This window comes from Vespa crabro, chromosome 21, assembly GCF_910589235.1.
Source record: "Vespa crabro chromosome 21, iyVesCrab1.2, whole genome shotgun sequence".
Classification (NCBI taxonomy): domain Eukaryota; kingdom Metazoa; phylum Arthropoda; class Insecta; order Hymenoptera; family Vespidae; genus Vespa; species Vespa crabro.
Window position 1 is genome coordinate 2003621 of NC_060975.1, and position 21409 is coordinate 2025029.

At 26.7% G+C, this 21409-nt stretch overlaps 2 protein-coding genes and 1 long non-coding RNA gene across 3 annotated transcripts; 1 reads left to right on the forward strand and 2 right to left on the reverse strand.

Moving 5' to 3' along the window:
* Window positions 1–36: 36 nt before the first annotated feature.
* LOC124431536 (vascular endothelial growth factor A-A) lies at window positions 37–10599 on the reverse strand. Its single transcript, XM_046979572.1, has 7 exons — window positions 10505–10599; window positions 9960–10152; window positions 4345–4444; window positions 1745–1956; window positions 1538–1648; window positions 929–1113; window positions 37–412 (listed from the first exon to the last, which is right to left on the reverse strand). The coding sequence occupies exons 2-7, from the start codon at window positions 10143–10145 to the stop codon at window positions 253–255; spliced, it is 954 nt and encodes a 317-aa protein (XP_046835528.1). The 5' UTR covers window positions 10146–10152; window positions 10505–10599; the 3' UTR covers window positions 37–252.
* Window positions 10600–13145: 2546 nt separating this feature from the next.
* On the reverse strand, window positions 13146–18515 carry LOC124431567. Its single transcript, XM_046979637.1, has 9 exons — window positions 17649–18515; window positions 17486–17605; window positions 16682–16818; window positions 16415–16547; window positions 14979–15098; window positions 14416–14909; window positions 14183–14327; window positions 13804–13940; window positions 13146–13671 (listed from the first exon to the last, which is right to left on the reverse strand). Exons 1-9 carry the CDS (start codon window positions 17808–17810, stop codon window positions 13530–13532), a joined length of 1590 nt encoding a protein of 529 aa, XP_046835593.1. The 5' UTR covers window positions 17811–18515; the 3' UTR covers window positions 13146–13529.
* Window positions 18516–20301: 1786 nt separating this feature from the next.
* LOC124431539 lies at window positions 20302–21409 on the forward strand. The gene is made up of 3 exons (XR_006944029.1): window positions 20302–20434; window positions 20608–20763; window positions 21105–21409. It is a non-coding gene; the product is annotated as an uncharacterized LOC124431539 (long non-coding RNA).

Consider the following 21409-nt stretch of genomic DNA (forward strand, 5'->3'; position numbering starts at 1 on the left):
TATATAATCAATAAGGAAAGAATAATACAAATGAGCTTTATACAATTATTTATATTTATATTCATATCACAATGTTCTATGATATGTGAAAATGCAGTTTGTTGATCTGCATAACAATGGATAAATATATAATACTTAAAATATAAATATATACTAAACGTATATCTTATAGCTCATAAATATAAGCGTGGCCATGTAAAAAGTTATCTATCATTAGTCATATCGCATAGTCATCAATTAATTTCATTTTCATTAATATTCAGGATCATCTTTTTGTTTCCGCCTTGGATCTGAGGCATCTAAAGTCACTATCACAGGTGGTACGCTGTCAGGTCTTTGAGTTTGTCCAAATCTGTATCCGATCTTTTTAGATAAATCTCCAAACTGTGAGAATATTGGAACTCTTTGACACCTTAAATAAATATTATTTGTGTTACAGAATTGTCCGATTGATAAGAGATATTAATAACTTTTTGTCAATCATATGTAATAGTAAGAAGAAAAAAATAAAAAAAAAAAAAAAAATAAAGAAAATAAAAAAATATGTGTACGAAAAATAATATAAATAGCATGAGAGCAAACTGGATTATATCAAGACTAGCAACAAGATTAGAGTATACATGGTTCTTTGGTGCATAATTTTTTTTTTTTTAGAAACACAAGATGAATGCAGAGAAAAAAGCAAAAAAAAGCTGTGAAGAAAACAATTGACATCAAGCGATGAGACATAAAAGAATATAAAAAAGAAAGGAAAAGAGAAAAGAAAAAAAAGAAAAGAAAAAAAAAAAAAAAAGAAATTAATAAAATTTGTGTGAAATAGGAACGCTTCGTGCTTCACAGCTTACAAGATAATGATAGTGAGTAGAATACGGTAAGAAGTGCAGAAGTAATCCTTTTAGCAGTTTCCCCTTATTGTTTCTTCTCACACCTGCACGTATTGTGGTCGAAATAGGACCCAGTTGAACACTCTTCGATCTCCCTACAGGCACAAGTACAGACTTCACTATCCCAAAGTTTAATGTTGTTATTTGCCTTGCATTTTTCTTCTTCGTCAGTATTTATACAAGCGCATTTACATTCGTTCCTTTTGTAGACTTGCTTTTCATTGCAGTGCTAAGATATAAAATTATACGTTCTCTTTTTTATTTAAATAATAAAAAATATATAATTATTATTTATTGCATATCGAACATTTTAAAAAGATATTTTTGATCTTAAAATAGAACGCGTAATTTGATTTAATCAAAGCGGATATGATAAATAAAATATAAATACTTTCAAACGTGTAGTTTAATGTTCGATGCTGATAAATTAGGGTGGATATAATAATGGAAGAATGTATTCAAAATAGAACACGTTTGTTAATTCGACGAAAGTAATGTAGTTATTTTTAAATTAGAGAAGAAAAAAATTTTTATCTATATTGGTATCAATATTGGAAGGATAAAAAAGGATTTACATGTGAAATAAGATAGAAGAAGACAAGTTTAAGAAATGCCTTTCGATTATCTATTAACAATTTACTTGATTCAATTACCTCTGCCTTAACTTTGCAATCACACTTGCATTCCGTGTGTTCCTCCAATGCCACAATTTCTTTATTTTTATATGTTGCTTTTAAATTTTCGCCGATTTCTGAGACTATTACCTTTGATATTAAAAAAAAAAAAAAAAAAAAAGGGAGAAAATAAATCGTTATTACTTATCAATAATGAAAGATCAATCGATTGATTAAATAACTCACCTCGAAATTTCGAATTTCTGATGCAACAGGTTGACACGTTAGTAGATAATGCCCACAACATCCACCGCATCTTTTGATTCTCGTACAAGGTGGATAATAAAGTGTAGAAGGTTTATTTTCTTGTCTCAAGGATACTGTTTGTAATTCTGGTATACACTTAGCCGGCTTCGCTTGTTCTGCATTCGATCTTTCTTCGCTATTTCCTATTCTACCTAATCAAAATAAATTTTTATTTTTGATTAAAAATTTAACAATTTTATATATATATATATATATATATATATCTTTTTTTTCAGGTAGTTGTTAATATGCCTGATGAATAAATATTTTCTTGGAATAACATTTCCAAATGATTCCTTTACTCGGAATAATCTTCCTTTTCTCATTTGGGGAGAATCATTTATTCAAAAGTATCCACGGATATGCCCGATAAAATTGCCCGAGGCCAAAGAAATATTCGAAAGTTTATCGCATAAAAGAACCTGATCAATTCCTATTTAAAAACGTTAATATCGATCATTGGTATTTATTATGAAAAGAACTGTTGGTAACAGGTAAAAATCTTTTTAATGATTCATTTCTTTAAACATGTCACGTATGATTTCACAAACTACTTTCCTATATCTTTAATATTATTTTCTCGGAGTAAGGGACACGGACAGGGAGAGGGGGAGGGGGATCAATTGGTTATATTAAAAAAAAACAAAAAGAAGGAAGAAATCTACTTTAAATGTCGGACCTTCAATGTCAATTATTTATACATATGACTCAATTAGAAAACAGGATCTTTCGAAATCAAAGAAACATAAAAAAGGTTGATATTGAAATCGCTTGAATAAAATATACTTGCAGATTTGGATCTTTCTTTTCTTTTCTTTTTTTTTATTTTCTTTTTTTTTTTTTTTTTTATCTCAAGGGTGAAAACACGAGCTATAAATTCGAATGAAGTTTTGAAGTATCAAGAAGATGATATCGTGTACGTGCGATGAAACGAAGCCGATTTATGCAATCTTTTCAAGCTTTATATATATGATACGAGAATGGGCGAAGAGAGAGAGGAACATCAATAGAGTAAAATTGGAAGAGGAAATGGCACCAATGAGATCAGGACCATTAGAGTGAGTACAACCAAGCAAGCAAGAAGAAGAAGAAGAAGAAAAAGAAGAAGAAGAAGAAGATACGTTTGGTACTAACCGAACGAGTGGAGTAAGATAAAATACAGGATGGATCAAAAGTTTCTTTATAAGTGAATTTTAAATATCAATTACATTTTTTTTCAATCAACTATTTTTTTTTTTTCACTTTCGGAGATTGTAAAATTACGAACCTTATTAAAAGAGTCTCGATAAAGGGGCTTAAAATTGATTTTAAAAATCATTTATACAGTTTTGGCTCATCCTATATATTCAGGCTGCTATAGGAAATATCAAATTGGAAGGAGAATATTGGAAGGAATGGTGATGGTTATATATATATATATATATATATAAAGAATGAGATTTATGAGAAAATAAAAATTGCAAATTATCTGGAAAAAAAAAAAAATTACATGTCTGTGTACTATCACAGATTTTATACGACACGAGCCATACACAAAAGGTACTTTAGTCAGGAATTTAATGTGACGTTAGGGTTCTTGCAAACTACAAATTGAATATTACGTTTGAAAAGAACAAGATGGATTTACGTATCTCATCGATCAACAATTTTCGATAAAAATTTCATACGTTCAAGAAGCCTGTCCAATGTGATTAACTTGAAGAGATTAAAAAATGTGACGGAGAATATTTTATTAAGGACGTTTTATTTTGAAAACAATTAAATTTATATTATTACAATTTAAAAGATTGATTATACACGCGAATTAGAGTTCAGATATTCTTTTTATTAAACAATCTCCTTCCGACTTAATTAAGTTAAATTAAATAGACTTATTAAAGAAATAATTATATTAAATAAAGTAATGTTTACAATTAAGTCTGACATATTGCGTAAGGTTTTTCTTTTTTATTATTATTATTATTATTATTATTATTATTATTATTATTATTATTATTATTATTATTATTATTATTATTATTATTATTCTTTTTGTCTCTTTTCTTCGAATAATTTTGAAATATCGAATGAAATGTTATAAAAAGGGACTAAATATATGATAGTGATAATTTATAGGATGATCTCATATTTTTACTGATAACAACGTACATTTGGATAAGCGATTCTCTTCGCACATACACATACATGTGTACTTTATTCGTAATTGAAAACATTTGCCTTCCCCCTTTTTTTTTTTTTTTCTTCTTTAAGATAAGATCAGGTTTCAGTAGCGAATACGAATTTAAAGGCAATCTACCTTTTTTCTTTGTTTTTTTTTTTTTTTTTTCTTTTGGTTTTCCTTTTTATTTTTTTTTCTTTTTATTTTTATTGTCACTTTTTAATATAGCGTGTTTATGTGCGCGTGATACGTAAAGTGTCGTGAAATGATTTTTGTATATTTTTTAATATTGTTTTTTTATTCTTTCATATCGCAAGAAAAATATAAATAATGTTTTATTACAATTGTTATTAATTAATTAATTAATTGTATTAATGCTTACCAGCAATATGAATTTTCTTATCCTCTGGAACATGGACAAACTCGAGGAACTCTTCATAAGATTCGATTGAATTTATTCTTTGAGCGATTTTTAATGAAGCCTAAAAAAGATAAGGAAAGAAACGTCAGATAGAATTGGAAATTAGAATCCGATTTACGTGGATGATAATGAATAATAAGAAAACGTTCTCTGTTTGTTTGATAGCGGACAATGTTAAAAAAAAAAAAAAAAAAAAATAAAAAAAAGGAAAAAAACAATTACAACGTTGTAATTCAATCGAATTACTCAGAAGGATAAAATTATTTAAACTTATGAATATTCTAAGAAGAAAATAAACGACATTTATTAATTTATACAATATAATAAGATAAATTAATCGAACTTTTATTTAATTATTCAAACGATGATATTAATTGTCATATGTAATTTATATTTCATCAAGATAATGCACAATTTATAATTTCATAATTTTAATTTTTACTTTGATGAATTATATATATATATATATATATATATATATATATATAAATTTATTCAATTATTTCTGATATTCTAAGTTAATGATATTTTTTTTACAGTCTTTCTCTCTTTGTTATAAATGTTCTGTCTTCGACATGCAAATCCTTTTGAAAAGCCAGTCATATTTTTAATAAAGAAAGAAAAAAAAGAAAAAAAGAAAAAACAAACAGAAAAGAAAAAAAGAAAAGAAAAGAAAACAAAACAAAACAAAACAAAAATAAAGAAAAACTCGAGGCGGGAGAGGAAGATAACTATTATATTGGAGCACTTAAAAGACGTACTTTTGCAAGCTTGGCAATATTTAGTGACGCACTTATAGCGCCAACGATAATCTTATTGTCTACTTTACAAATTGCACTTTACCGTGTAGCCCACGCAAGATTCTCTCTCTCTCTCTCTCTCTCTCTCTCTCTTTTTCTTTTTCTTTTTCTCTCTCTCTCTCTTTTATATTTTTTAATGTGCCGACAAAAAACAACGTAACGTGGTAAGAAAATCATTTGCTCTGATAATTTATTTTCAGCATATATAGAAGAAGATTATAAAAATATTCTTAACGGGCTAATATTTATCTATTTATTTTATTAATCATTAATAAAGCTTGTTTTTCTGTATTTTTTTTTTCTCCTTTTCAATTTTTATCCTCAAGATCGATTAGATATATCGCAAGATAATTTTATCGATAAGCAATGAATTTTCAATATAAATAATATTAGTGTTGTTTATTTAGATATAAAATATTTAAAGTTATCAATGAAAAATTGAAAAAAGAAAAAAAATATATAATATAGGTTGTTATTTATTTAGATTTGAGGTACGAAATATTTTTAATAAATATTATTTATTAATAATATTATTTATTTCAATGTATCAAACCATTGAAAATTGTTATTGATCATGCCAATATAATTAATAATTGAAAATAATTGAAATTCCTCGAATTTCTTGAAAATTGAACGAATTATCTTATCTTACTGATCTCATCGACTAATATCTTCTTTTTTCCTTATATATGTACACACACACACACACACACACACGTATATATAATTATTTTTTTCTCATTTCATAGCACGACATGCGGAAAGTGTATTTCAAAAAAAAAAAAGAAAAAAAAGGAAAAGAAAAAATGTGAAAAGAAAAAAAAAATACTATTACGAATAAAAATAAAAACCTGATCCATCGATCAGGGTATTCCCAGTACTAATCAATTCCTGAATCATCATCCTCGATCGCGGATACTAAGTTGTGACTAAGGTGATAATTATCTTTTAAATCGATCTCCTTAGGTCAATAATCCGTAAAGTAAAAAAAAAAAAAATAAATGTGAGGATGTTATCCAAAAATTATTATAATCGTTTCATTTTTCAAGAAGGATCAAATTATAAGGTGACAATTAACAATTATGCATATAAAGTTAATAAACTTAAAATTATTTACCAAGGTATACGAATATTTTCTATTAAAAAAAAATATATATATATATATATATTATTTATTAATGTTTAATAACAATTTTTGTATAATACAGATATAATAATTTTTACATATTTCTTTGTAGGCTGATAATAAAATACAAATAGAGGTTTTTCAAGCGGAAGATGAAGGTAAATAATGCAAAAAAAAAACAAGAAAAAAAAAGAAAACGAGAAAAAAAAGAAATGAACGCACAATGTAGCTCGTTAACAAGTTACATATCAAATCAAAAGATTCTCAAAGATTATTTTACTCGAAGGAAATAGAAAAAATTCTTTTTTATATTTTATTATATATTATATGCAGAAAATAATAATTCTTATTCGATGATTCTTATTGAACAATGTGTTAATGTCAAATTTTATTCCTGAGTAAGGAAAAAGAAAAACAAACGAACAAACAAACAAACAAACAAACAAACAAACAAAAAGAAAAAAGAAAGAAAGAAATGGAGAAAAAAAAAACCACATAATTACAATGAATTATGTTAAATCGTTACTTGATAACATCATTACGCGTTATAATAAAAATAGGTCTTGTGTTAAGCGAAGGACGTACGATAAATGCAATGATCTGTGATGTTGACTTACGTGTGACGATGACATTGAAATATAATAAATAACCGGTCTTAATGCATCTTCGTCTTTCATTTACATGTATTTTTTTTTTTTTTTTTTTCAATTATATTATCAATCGAATAGAGATGATAACAATGCGACTTATTAATCGATATAACGAAATGTTATATTTTTTAAGGGATTACGTTTACAATGATGATTACAATGATAGATTAACAATACGATTAGAATTAGTTGTATGTTATTAGATTAATAATTCAGTACTCGCCAACATACGTACGTATGTACTTTCTAATAATTAAAATTTTAAATCATGATTGAACAGAACGATTAAAGTGTGTCATATGTTATTAATAAGATTTCTATATAGTATGTTAATAATAAATTCGATTAGTACGATAATTTTTATTATAGTTTGTGCAAAAATAAGAAGGATAACTTTCTAACAGGCAAAACTCTAACAGGCGAAACTATAAAATCCGGTCAGTGGTCGAGAAGGGGAACCTGTTGTTAAACTCGTTTGAATATTCCAATAAGTAAAATAAGTTACCGTTCAAAGAGAACGAGTTCTTTCTTAATAAATATCTAAGAAATAATACTGCAATAATTTTTCTCTTCTTGGTAATTTAATTTAATAATTAAAAATAGTAAACAATAGTAGTACCAGTAGATGAATTATTTATTATAATTATATACTTTTTGATATTTTATTGTGTAAATATGAAAATTAAAAAGAGAAAAAAAAAAAAAAAAAAAAAGAAAAAAAAAAGAAAACGAAAGAAGAAAAAAGAAAATAAGAAACGAGAAGAAAAAAATAAGAATTTCTAAAGGCTCCGATATTAAACTTAGAAATTGTTATTATCGTATTTTAAATGACGTATCGGAGTTCAATGAAGACTCACGTTGATTAAACATTCTTCATTCATTTGTTAACGTTCTTCCAAGAATGTAACAACGATACAACGTCACATCATACGTCTTATTTAATGTACAAAAGAAATGAAGTGTAAGAACGCAAAATTCAAGCATTAACACGTTCCGTGCCATGTGTACCACCGGTGGTACACGTCAACCTTGATCGTCAGGCCACGTGTACCACCGGTGGTACACGCAGTCATTTTTTTCTTTAGTCAAAATATCAAATGGCCTGAACGACAAGTCAGGCAAAAATTACTTGGCACGGAACGTGTTAAAAGATGTCGTGCTAGTTAAATAAAGTTGACAAGTCGGTCACTATATATGTGGATTTAATGCGTCCGGTTAATTCAAAACTAACTAGAATGCAGAACTTCCTTCGTCCTTGTTGTTGGAAGCTGGAACGATTATAGTAACGATTTGATTAGATAAGATCAAAGTTAATCATCAACTTTCTGATGATTACGATTCAAGATCGCGATTTGTCTTTTATTTTTTGTCGACGAAGAAATAAAAAAAAAAGATATATATATATATATATATATATATATATATATATGCATATAAATATTGCACATGAGATGTGATCAATGATAGCAATTGAATTATTATATGATACAGGATATATAAAATATTACGTACGTAAACAATTTTTTAAACGTATTCTTTCAGTTTTAATTTGTTTTTTTTTTTTTTGTTGTTTTTTGTTATTCTAATTTTGTTTTTGTTTAATTATATACTTGCATATGTATCTGTATATAACAGATATGGTAGACATTATTGTTAATTTAAAATTTGTCTTTTTTATTTTTTTATATTTATAAACAATAATATATATATATATATATATATATATATATATATATATGTATTTATTTATAGACTATAAATTTTTTTTATAGATCCAATTACTCATGAAAAATATCCTTGTTCCGTGTATGATATTTTTTTGATCGTTACTACGATGATATAACGAGCAAGAAAATAACGAATGCATACTTTCACTTTTAACAACACATAATTCCGATAGACTTTCCAAGAAAATAATGAGAAATATGTATTGTAAAGAGATAATGATTCTCTATTTGTGACTAAAATATCTATGCATGGTGACAAATGTGGAATTTACACAATTGATATACTAAAGATCATTGGATAATTAAGTATATATATATATAAATATATACGTATACACCATACATATTATATATATGGTGAACACCGTGCAAAGAATTTATAATTATGTACATACAATGAATGCATACGTACATATGTTTCTATATGAACACACTTGCATTCTAGGTAATCGAAGGTACAAACGTCCTCGACATTAGTAATAATTCGGCCTTCGACGTCATCCGACGGGCCTGAATAGAAATTGAATGTAACTCTTGGAAGGAAACAAGATACATTCATACATACGTTCAATATCATCCTCTTAACAGGTCTTTGAATCAAATAAGTGTATCTATGTGTGTATGCAGGTACACTGTTTATATACCACGTACATATATATATATATATATATATATATATATATATATATATATATATATGTATATATATCGCACACATATATGCATTTTATCGAATTGATACGAGGATTGATATCTGCAATAACGTTAAAATGACAAAAAAAAAAAGATAATAATAATGTGTCGATGATGAAAACAATGAAATTCCAACATAAGCGGACCTAATTTTCGCGATTTGAAGGATTACGCAAGTCTGTACGAGTTAGGAACGCAAAGCTTTGTAATTCATAAATATCATGTAAGTAGTATTACGAGGAAAGAGTTCTAATTGAAATGACAACAGCATCTTTAATTATCATTTTTTTTTCCTCATCTCTCTCTCTCTCTCTCTCTCTCTCTCTCTCTCTTTTTTTCCTTTTTTTTCTATTTTTTATTTATTTCTTTTTTCTGTATTTTTTTTTCTTTTCTTTTTTTTTTTTTTTACTTACGAACAATTTCTTCATAATATTGAAGGAGAACGAAACGAGAAGATATTAAATATAACAATGAGTATTGATTTACGTCTTTTTTCTTAGGTAACTTGTTAATTATTTATTATCAATATGTATTTATTTAATGTTACTTTAATGAAAACAAAAAGCATGTATTAATTTACCAAGAGTACGTTGTCATCCGGTCTCGACCTTGCTGTAGATCTTTTTATATTATCTGCGGCATTTAGACTGGTTGATTCAGGAAAAAAGATCCTGTCTGGATCATTGGCCTGTTGATTATCACTTTGACCAAGAACAAGGCCACACGCGATCATAAAAAGTGCAAGTTTCGTTCCGAAATACGACATCTTTCTTCTGGAAAACGAGGATACATATTTTTGATGTTTTTGCATTCTATTATTGGTATATATATATATAAAAAAAAAAAAAAAAAAGAAAAAAAAAATGAAAAAAGAATATTTTATTATACAAATTTTTTATATTCGTCGTCTCTACGATTTTATTATTATTATTATTATTATTATTATTATTATTATTTTCTTTTTTTTTAATTTGTCTTTGTTCTTATAATCACGATATTAATATGCACATTTATCTTTCTTTTTTTTTTTTTTTTTCTTTTTTTATTTGATCCACGTGTATCACCAAACGATAACTAACATATCACACGATCGACGTTTATATTAGCTATGCGATAAACGCACACCTGAGCGTTCCGCGATCGACTGCCTGATCGAATAAGTCAACGCTAGTATTTCTGTCTCTTTTTCTTGACGCGAATGTAGCGCGCGCGCTAGAACGAATCGCGCGATTAGATGAATAACTTGCGGTATATATATATATATATATATATATATCTTTCATACCAATAAAACTCGAATGTTTACTTTTAATAATCGAAAAATTATAGATTACACGATAATCGATATTTAATCGAATTGCGATTGGAAGCCACGTACGAATAAAAATTCAAATTATTAATATGATTAGCATACAATAGTGATCTAAAATAATATGTCATTATTTTCATTTCAAATAGAAAATCGAGTTAATGTTAAAATTTATTTAATACGATAGTGTTTATTTTTACGATCATATTATTTATATCAGAAATTATGTTATAGGTTATTTCTTTGGTGCAAGAAAAGAAAAAATTCATTTGAAAATTTGCGCGATTAGTTTGAATTATGCCGTGCTGCACTAGCGACAATGTCGTTGTTGCTATCGGAACGTGTGAAAATGCTGAAAAAATTCTGTAAGTAATTTAATAATTAAGATTATTGAGTATATATATATATATATATATATATATATATATATTCGTTTATATAAATTTAGTTTATAAATCAATTAGATTTACATTAGATGTGTTTTATTTTTTACGTAAGTAATAATAACCTTAGTTATTAGAACGTTATGTCTTTTCGTTTATGCGATGCACACTGATACAAATTTTATATTAAGAACAATTTCCTTTTTTTTCTTTTTTTTTTTTTTTTAATTTTCATATTATTTTTCTATATTATGCGATTGTTACTTATACTTCATACTATGATTGCTTTATGGATAAATGCAGAGAAGTATCGAAGATGCCATAGATAAAAGCTGTGTAAAAAAAAAATAATGAAATTATTTTGATAGTTTCTTTTTTAATATATATATATATATATATATATTAAGAGAATATGAAATATTTACCAATACTGTTATAGTTGTAAAACATATAACTCTATATAATGTACCCATGTAATATACTTCAAGTTTCAATGGTGTTAAACATCCAGGACGATAGGTATTCCATGGTGTTGGATACAATGAGCATGACTTTTGACTGGTGATAATAACAATGATCATTTTATATTAAAAATTGATAATAATATTCTTTGCCATTATCTTTATACCTATTTGATATCGCAGATACATTATATTCATTGACAGATGATGCACAACAAGATATTGGAATATGGCAAATGTAAAGACCTAAAAGATTCATAGAATTTATTTGATCAGTTTTCAAATTGATTCCCTTGAGAAATTTCTCATTTTTACACCAATCCAAATTGCCTTTTGCTCCGCAACATTTAAACTGTACAATATGAGACATATTTTTGAATTATTTATCAAGTGATTATATATTGTTAATTTTATTTATAATATAATCCATACCATTATATGAAATTTATCCAAAGTAGATGAAGAAAAGTTTATTGTTTTAGAATTGATCATTGAGAGCATATTCATTTCCACATTTTTTAAAATCTTAATTTCTATTCTATTTTGAATGGAAGCAATGAATAGCATAACTAATGCCATAATTAAAGAAGTAGCTGCATGCTAAAAGAAGGAAATAGATGTTTAATATGAAAAAATAAGATGTAACGTTTATGTTGCCACCAACTATTGCTCTTTTTTGTCGTCCTTTGTGAAGGAAATAAAGTGCGATAATAGAATAGATCAAGAGTACTAATGATACAATAATAAAAGTTGTTCTTATTAAATTATGTATTTCTTGTTTTACTATTGTCAGTATAATGTTTTTGTTTATAGCCAGAATTATAGCTGCAGCTAAATGTATGAATCCTGCAAGCTAAAGACAATAATTACATAATATATGTCAATGAATTATTGAACATTTTACCCACCAAAATAATACAATCAAGTGTAATCTCTAAGACATGCATATTATATGTTAAAGTCCATATTTTGTACACACTTTGCCATTTTGTATTTACTTTAGATGATGTTGTTACAGATAATGTTTTTTGATGATCAACTTTTAAATCTGGAGTGGAAGCAGTGGCACTTCTATGCCAAGCCGTATTCATTACTATATAGTTTTAGATTGATAAGAATATATTGCCATCAATTAGTATCATATCTGTTAATGTATAATATTATAAAAATGTCACACTTTTAGGAAATACCATGGATCTTGTTTTTCTTACAGATTTGAAAGTATCTGTTTCAGTGATTCCTTGCCTAAATAAAGGTGGATGAGGTGAAACATGTCGATGTACAATAGATTTACGTTGGAAATTTGGACTAATTTGACTTGAGGAAGATGCAATTGATGTCTGCTCACAATCAAAGTAAAAATAATTCTAATATAAATACAAAAATCAATTGTTTGGTATATACAATGTACATACTTGATTCGTTGATAGCCGAATGATAGGTGTTTTGATGTATCGCTGATTGCTTAAACATCCTGCAGTTTCACTGAAAAGGCTATAGAAAAGTAAATTCATTTATAAATTATTAATGAGATAAATTTTCTTAAAAAGAATAACAAAATGAATCCTTCTATATGTTAGAATTTTTAGAATTATTTTTTTTTTTTTTTTCAGTTATTACAACACCTTGTCAAAGCATCAGAGGCTACATCCTCAGGAGACAAAATTTGATCTTGTTTTTTCAATGATGGATTAACAGAATTTTTCAAATCATTTCTCTCATCATTTTTATCACAAATTCTTAGATTAGAATTTGAGAAATAATCGACCATGTTTTAAATTATGAATACACATGTAAACGTCATGAATGACAAATGAAAATAGTATCACTTGAAATTGCTCGTATATTTAAACAACTAATAACTTACAAATATCAATAGTTAATTATTGGATTGATAAAAGTACCATGAAGTATGAGGTAGAAGTTTGCACGATCTTGAAGAAATTTTGAGATCAATTAGAAAAATCATATGAATGTATAAATCTGTAATTTTTAATTTAATTTACCGTTGAAAAACCATCCAGACAGTAGACAAATATTTTTCCAGCTGATAACTGAGAAGGTTTAAAGCTCCTTCTCATTATCAATATCAGTAGTTTACGTATTTCTATAGGAGCCTCATACCAGAGGCCACTATAACTGAACATATAAAGAAATTTATTACTATTATATATTTTTATTTAATTACATATGTATATTTATGGAACATTAAATAATGTATTAACTTAATTGTTTCAGATTGTTCATTCGGCCCATTTACATGTTACTCACGCTTTGAAATAAACTTCACTGCTGTAATCTATTATAGTTTGCCCGGATAAACTGGCAACAAATAAATGAAATAATTCGCCAATTACTAATGCAATATATTTAACTGCTTTTATTGATTTACCGTACAACAGTTTTATCTGTAATAATGTATGAAATTATTTTTATGAGAAGAAAGAAAAAAAAATAATATTAAAAACAAAAAATATATGATTTATAATCTTACACTTACTTGATATAGACAGATGCTCATACAAAGAATGTCCAAGGCGCATTGTATCAGCAATGAATACGAAAACAAAAGTTCCATGCGTTTGACGAACCTTCGTTTGAAAAATTTCATTCATTAATCGCGACAAAACTTGTCGCAATTAATTTATACAATTTCTTTCTTTTGTAATACTAACTCTAAAGCTCTTTTGTGTCCTTTGATAGATAGAGAAACATGTCTGTAACTTTCTTTTCTTTGAAGATCAGATAATCCATCCAATGTCGCGTCGTTCTTTAAGAAGTGTTCCAAACGAAAACTACGATTTGTAAAGATATATTGGAAATAGTTTAAATAGAAAAATTTAAAGAAGGTGGAACAAAAATTAACGATAATTTAATTCTCACCTGACGACCGCAAACGCACCACTTACGTGACAACAAAAAACCATAAGTTGAGTATCAATTGCAATTAAAATTGTTATAATAATCATTATGGAAACAACCATGTGAAAATAAATCAAATAAAAATGTTTCTGTTCGTCAACGCAATATTCAGCGAGTACAGGTAATTCTAAACGACGACTCTCGTTTAAAGGTATAATTATGTCCATTAAGGGTGGTACAAATGTTACCAATAGAAATAAGAACATGAAAACGTATATATATACTAGAAAAAGAAATGACAGAAAATTTTGTTTTTCTTTTTGTCTTTTTTCTTTTTTTTTTATTTGTTTTTGTTTTTTGTTTTTCAGCATAAAATAAACCAATTTTGGAATCCTACTTGTATATCCTAAAGTATACATTCTTCCTGAATGAGCAAACTTTTTCATAATGTCAATCTCTTCCTTGGACTTCCACATATTCCAATCAATTATCATATTATCCATAAGCAATTTAATCTACGAGTGTAAGAAAATATTTAATTTTAATTATATTTAATTGGATATAGATCATTATCTTAGACTTACGTCGAGTATATAGAGATCAAAAAGATAATACTTAATGACGACATTAAACGATGTAGCCCAAATAGGTATAACTTCTTTCATGATATCAAAGTTTCCATTAGAAGTGTACAGTTTAAGAAGCTACAATTAATAAAATAAATAAATAAAACAATCTCTTTTTAAGAACTATTAGAAGGATAAAGATCTTACCTGTGTTATGTTGAATGATAATATTGGAATATTTATAAGACAAACACGATGTATACGTGACTTTTTGTACGGCCACAAACCAAGGAAAGATAAAAGACGATAATTAAGTTTATAGAAACTATTCTCGAGGATCTCCATATCGTTAAGAGTACGTAAGACAGAATGAATGATATTTTCTAATGAATTGAAGGGAAATTTTCACTCGCATAAAATATTCAATAACACTTCAATCAAGTATATGACAGGCTTTAGGAGAAATACATTTTTCTTGCACTCGTTGTTATCACGTATGCAAGATAATTACTAGTTTGTAATAGAATTCTTTCAATTGATTATACATCATTCTAGTCGAATACGAAAGAATAAATGAATGATATTTAATTATAAGTTAAAACTCTTGGATTGTCAGTAAATAGAAGGGTCTTTTCTAGAATAAATTAAACATAGGTAAGAGTATTACTGTGTAACAAAGGTATAACACGTAGTAATATTTTATCATCAGTTTATCTATTTCAAACTTACTGTGATACATATATATTTCAAACAGGATATAGTGTCTTTACATTACTTGGAAAAATATTTCTTACTTAAAGAGAGAGAAAGAGACAGAAAGAGAGAGAGAGAGAGAGGGGCAGTGAAGAGAGAGAGATGAGAAAGATAATTACAAGTTTATTTTCTTCGAATATTGCAGGTAAGCAAATTCATTCGATGTATGTCAATGAACGAAGTGGCAAAAGAAACAGTGATCGTCTATGTCTTGACTATACCAAATACGATTTATTAGCATTGTAAATAACTAAATCAAGTATATGTTTGCTCACTATCAAAGTAGAAATAATTCTAAATATAAATACAAAAATTAATCATTTATCTTATCAGAGAATACGGAGGCTACGTTCTCAGGTAAAAAAAAATTTGATCTTCTTTTATTCAATGACTGATTGATAAAAATTTTCAAATTATTTCTCTGATTATAATTTTTATCACAAATTCCTGGATTAGAGAAATAATCGATCATGTTGTGAATTATGAATAGACATTGTAAATGTCATGGATGACAATTGAATAACTTGAAATAGATCCTATATTTAAACAACTAATAACTTACAAATATCAATGGTTAATTATTGGACTGACAAAAGTACCATGAAGTATGAGGTAGAAGTTTGCACGATCTTGAAGAAATTTTAAGATCAATTAGAAAAATAATATGGATGTATATATCTGTAAATTTTAATTTAACTTACCGTTGCAAAACCATCCAGACAGTAGATAAATATGTCACCAGCGGTCAGCCGAGAAGGTTCAAGACTTCTTCTCATTATCAATATCAATAATTTACGTACTTCCATAGGCGACTCATACCAGAAGCCACTATAACTGTACATATAAAAAAATTAATTATATATATATATATATATGGAAAAAAAAATATATATATATGGAACATTAAATAATGGATTAATTGAATTGTTTCAGATTATTCACTGAAGTCAATTACATGTTTTACTCACGCCTTGAAATAAACTTCACTGCTGTAGTCTATTATAGTTTGCCCGGATAAACTGGCAACAAATAAATGAAATAATTCGCCAATGAAAAATGCAATAAATTTAACTGTTTCTACTGAGTTGTCATACAACTTTATTATCTGTAATAAATATTGAATTTGTTTTTATATATTACGCTTATCGAGATTAAAAAGAAAAAAAAAAAAACATTAATTAAGAATTAATGTTAATAATCAACAATTAAATTCTCACCCTACGACCGCAAATGTACCGCTAACGTGACAACAAAAGACCATCAGTTGTGTATCAGTTGCAATTAATACTGTTATACTAATTGTTATTGTGACAGCCATGTGACAATAAATTAAATAGAAATGTTTCTTTTCGTCAAGGAAGTATTCACCGACGACAGGTAATTCCATATGACGACTTTCGTGGCATAATAACATCCATTAAGGGTGGAATGAATGTCACCAATAGAAATAATGACATAAAAATGTATATGTATACTGTAAATAGAAATGATGGAAAATTTTGTTTTCTCTTTTTTCTTTTTTTTTTTCTTTTTTTTTTTCTTTTCTTTTTTTCAGCGTAAAAGAACATCAGTTTTGGAATCCTACTTGTATATCCTAAAGTATACATTCTTCCCAAATGGGCAAACTTCTTCATAATGTCAATCTCTTCCTTGGATTTCTACATATTCCAATCCAATATCATATTGTCCATGAACAATTTAATCTAGAAACAGTAAATAAAAATGATGTTATATATATATATATTTGATCATTATTATATGAATATACATACATCAAGTACACTGAGATCAAAAGTATAATACTTAATGACGACATTTAATGATGTAGCCCAAACAGGTATAACTTCTTTCATGACATCGAAATTTCCTTCAGAGGTACATAATTTAAGTATCTATAATCAATAAATTAATTAAATCTGTTCTCATTTTGTTCCATTTATTAGATGGATCAAAAGTTACCTGTGTCATATTGATCGATAATATTATGACATGTATTATACAAACACGACTTAAACGAGATTTTTCGTAGGGCCACAAACCAAGGAAGGATAAAAGACGATAATTAAGTTTATAGAAACGTTTTTCGAAGATATCCATATCGTTGAGGGTACGTTAAAACAGATTGAATGATATTCATTGAAAAATCGAAGGGAAGTAACCCTTTGTATATACTTACCGGTAATATTCTTATAAAATATTCAGGATGACCATGTTATGAGTATGACGAATGATTTATGTCAAGTTGATTTCTCGTACGACTATTATTATCATGCAATGTAAGATAATTACTAGTGTGTAATAGAATTCTTTCATTCGATATACATACATACATACGTACATTGTTCTAGCCGTACGAAGAGAGAACGAATGAGTTTTAATTATAAATTTTTAATCTTTGATTATGTCATGAGACAGAAGACAATCTTTTATATAGATAAAATCAAACTTATGCCAGAGTATTAGTTTGATAAAATACGTGTGACACGTATATATCTTACCATCAATTTACCATCTATCTATTTCAAACGTACTATGATATATATATATATATGCTTCTAACGATCTATAATGTCTTTATATTAATTGGAAAATATATTTCTTACTTGGAGGAAGAGATATTGATAATACAATCACAATTTTTTATTTTCTTCGAACATCGTAACTTCGAATATTTATATCTATGTTTTTTGATTCATTCATTAGGTTTGTTTCAAAGAACAGTATGATCATGTAAGTCTTCATTATTTAAAATACGATTTATTAGTATTCCAAGTAATTCATTTTTTTCCGACGACAACAATAATGATTCAGGTAAATATTTAAACCATCGTTAATACTTTACATTCTCATAATAATACAATCATACATACATGTTATATATTAAATTATATATTCTATATATTTTTTGATCATCTTATATATTCATTAAATGATGTAATTAAGAATATTGATTTTTGATAGACATCTTTTATTACACTTCTATATTCTTGATATTATAATTTTAAATTAATAAAAATATATTGCCAATAATTATTATATTAAATATTCTGCGATTTCCTTGAAAAAAGGTTTGGAAAGTAAATAAATTAAAAAATTAATTAATAAGATGAATTCTCTTTATAAAAAAAAAAAAAAAAAAAAAAAAGAAGCAAAATAAAATGAGTACTTCTAATCGTTTAACAGAATTTACAAAATAATTGCTTTTGTTGTTTCAAATAAATGACAAAACTTTGTCAAAGTATTTTTTTTTTTTTTTTTTTTCTGGAAAAATGAATTAACAATATTTTTCGTATTAATTCTCACATCATTTTTATTACAAATCATTAAAATAAGAAGTTCGAGAAATAATCGTCGACGTTTTGAATTATGAATCCGAATGTAATTGTCACGAATGATGATAGACAAATTGAAGGATCATTTGAAATTGCTCTTATATTTAAACAACTAAAAATTTACAAATGTCAATGTTTAATTATTGAACCGATGAAAGTACCATGAAGTATGAGGTAGAAGTTCGTAGGATCTTAAAAAAAAATATTTTCAGATAAATTATTAAAAATCAATACAAACGTAGAAATTTGTAATGTAGTTATTTAGCTTACAGTTGAAAAACCATCCAGACAATAGATATATACTTTTCCGGCTGATAAACGAGAAGGTTCAAGACTTCTTTTCATAATCAATATTAATAATTTTCGTACTTCTATCGGCGCCTCGTACCAAAGTCCACTATAACTGTACATATAAAAATAATTAATTATTATCATATATTTTTATTTATAATGTATATATTTATATCTATGAACACATTATATGAATAATGAATTAATTAAATTTGTTTCAAATTGTTCATTCAAATTGTTTCAGACTTACGCTTTAAAATAAATTTCGCTGCTGGAATCTATTATATTTTGTCCGGCCAAACTGGCAAATAATAAATGGAATAACTCACCGAGTACCATTGCAATAAATTTAATAACTTCTATCGATTCATCATACAAAACTGCTACCTGTAATGAAAAAAAAAAAAGAAAAAAAAAAAAAAAGAAAAAAAAATGAAATTTCTTTTTTACAGATAAAAAGAAAATTTATAGAAAAGAAGAGAGTATATAGAAAATTATTTTCATAACTCACTTGATAAAGACAAACGCTCATACAAAGAATATTCAAGCCGCATTGTATCAGCAAAGAATGCGAAAACAAAGATTCCAAATGTTTGACGAACCTTCGTTTGAAAATATTTTTATTCATTAATCGCGACATAATTTGTCGCGCAATTAATTATTTAAAAGGATTATATTTTGTTTTTATAATACTAACTCTAATGCTCTCTTGTGTCCTTTGATCGAAAGCGAGACATGATTGTAACATTCTTTCTTTTGTAGATCGGTCAATCCATCCTGAATGGTGTTGTTCTTAAGGAAGTGTTCCAAACGAAAACTATATTTTACAAATGTATATTGCAAATCGTTTGAGTAAAAATGATATTGAGAGAGTAGAAGAAAAAAAAAGAAAAGAAAAGAAAAGAAAAGAAAATAATTATCAATAATTTAATTCTCACCCTACTACCGAAAATACACCGCTAACGTGACAACAAAATACCATCAATTGTGTATCAGTGGCAATGAATGTCGTTACATTGATCATTATTGAAATAGCCATGTGACAATACATCAAATAGAAATATTTTTCTTCGTCAACGAAATATTCTCCGAGGACAGGTAATTTCATATGGCGACTCTCGTTTAATGGTATGATTACGTCCAATAAGGGTGGTATGAACGTAACCAAAAGAAATAATGATGTAACAGCGTATATGTATACTAGAGAGAGAGAGAGAGAAAAAAAAAAGAAATTGACGGGAAATTATCGTTTCCCCCTTTTTTTTTTTCAGCATAAAAGAACACCAGTTTTGTAATCCTACTTGTATATCCTAAAGTATATATTCTTCCCAAATGGGCAAACCTCTTCATAATATCAATCTCTTCCTTAGACTTCCACATATTCCAATCTATTATCATATCATCAATAAGCGATTTAACCTACGTACGTAAGTAAAAATTACGTCTTTTATTATATTTAACAATTTATGATATAGAATATTATAATGGAGATACATACATCGAGTACACTGAAATCAAAAAGATAATACTTAATAATGACGATCGATGATCCAATCCATATTGGTATAACGTCTTTAACAATATCAAAGTTTCCTTTGGAAGTATACAATTTAAGAATCTATAAATCAATGATGTAAATAAGTTTAGTCTTTTTTTTTCTTTTTTTTTTTTTTTTTTTTTTTAAATCAATTAATTAGACGTATGTATATTAATTATGTATATTATAATGACATGTATTTATTTATGTATATATATTACCTGTGTTAAGTTGAACGATAGCATCGGTATATTCATGAGAAAAACACGGCTTAAACGAGATTTTTCATATGGCCATAAACCAAGGAAGGATAATAGACGATAATTAATTTTATAAAAACGATTCTTGAAGATATCCATATCGTTAAGAGAATGTAAGAGAGACTGAATGATATTTTTTTATAATGTCAGAGGGAAATTTTACATCGCGTAAAATATTCAACAAGACTTCAATCATTGAGTATGACAGGCGTTACGAGAAATAGATTTCTCTTAGAGGTATTATTATAACAAATGGAAAATAATTGTTGACGTATA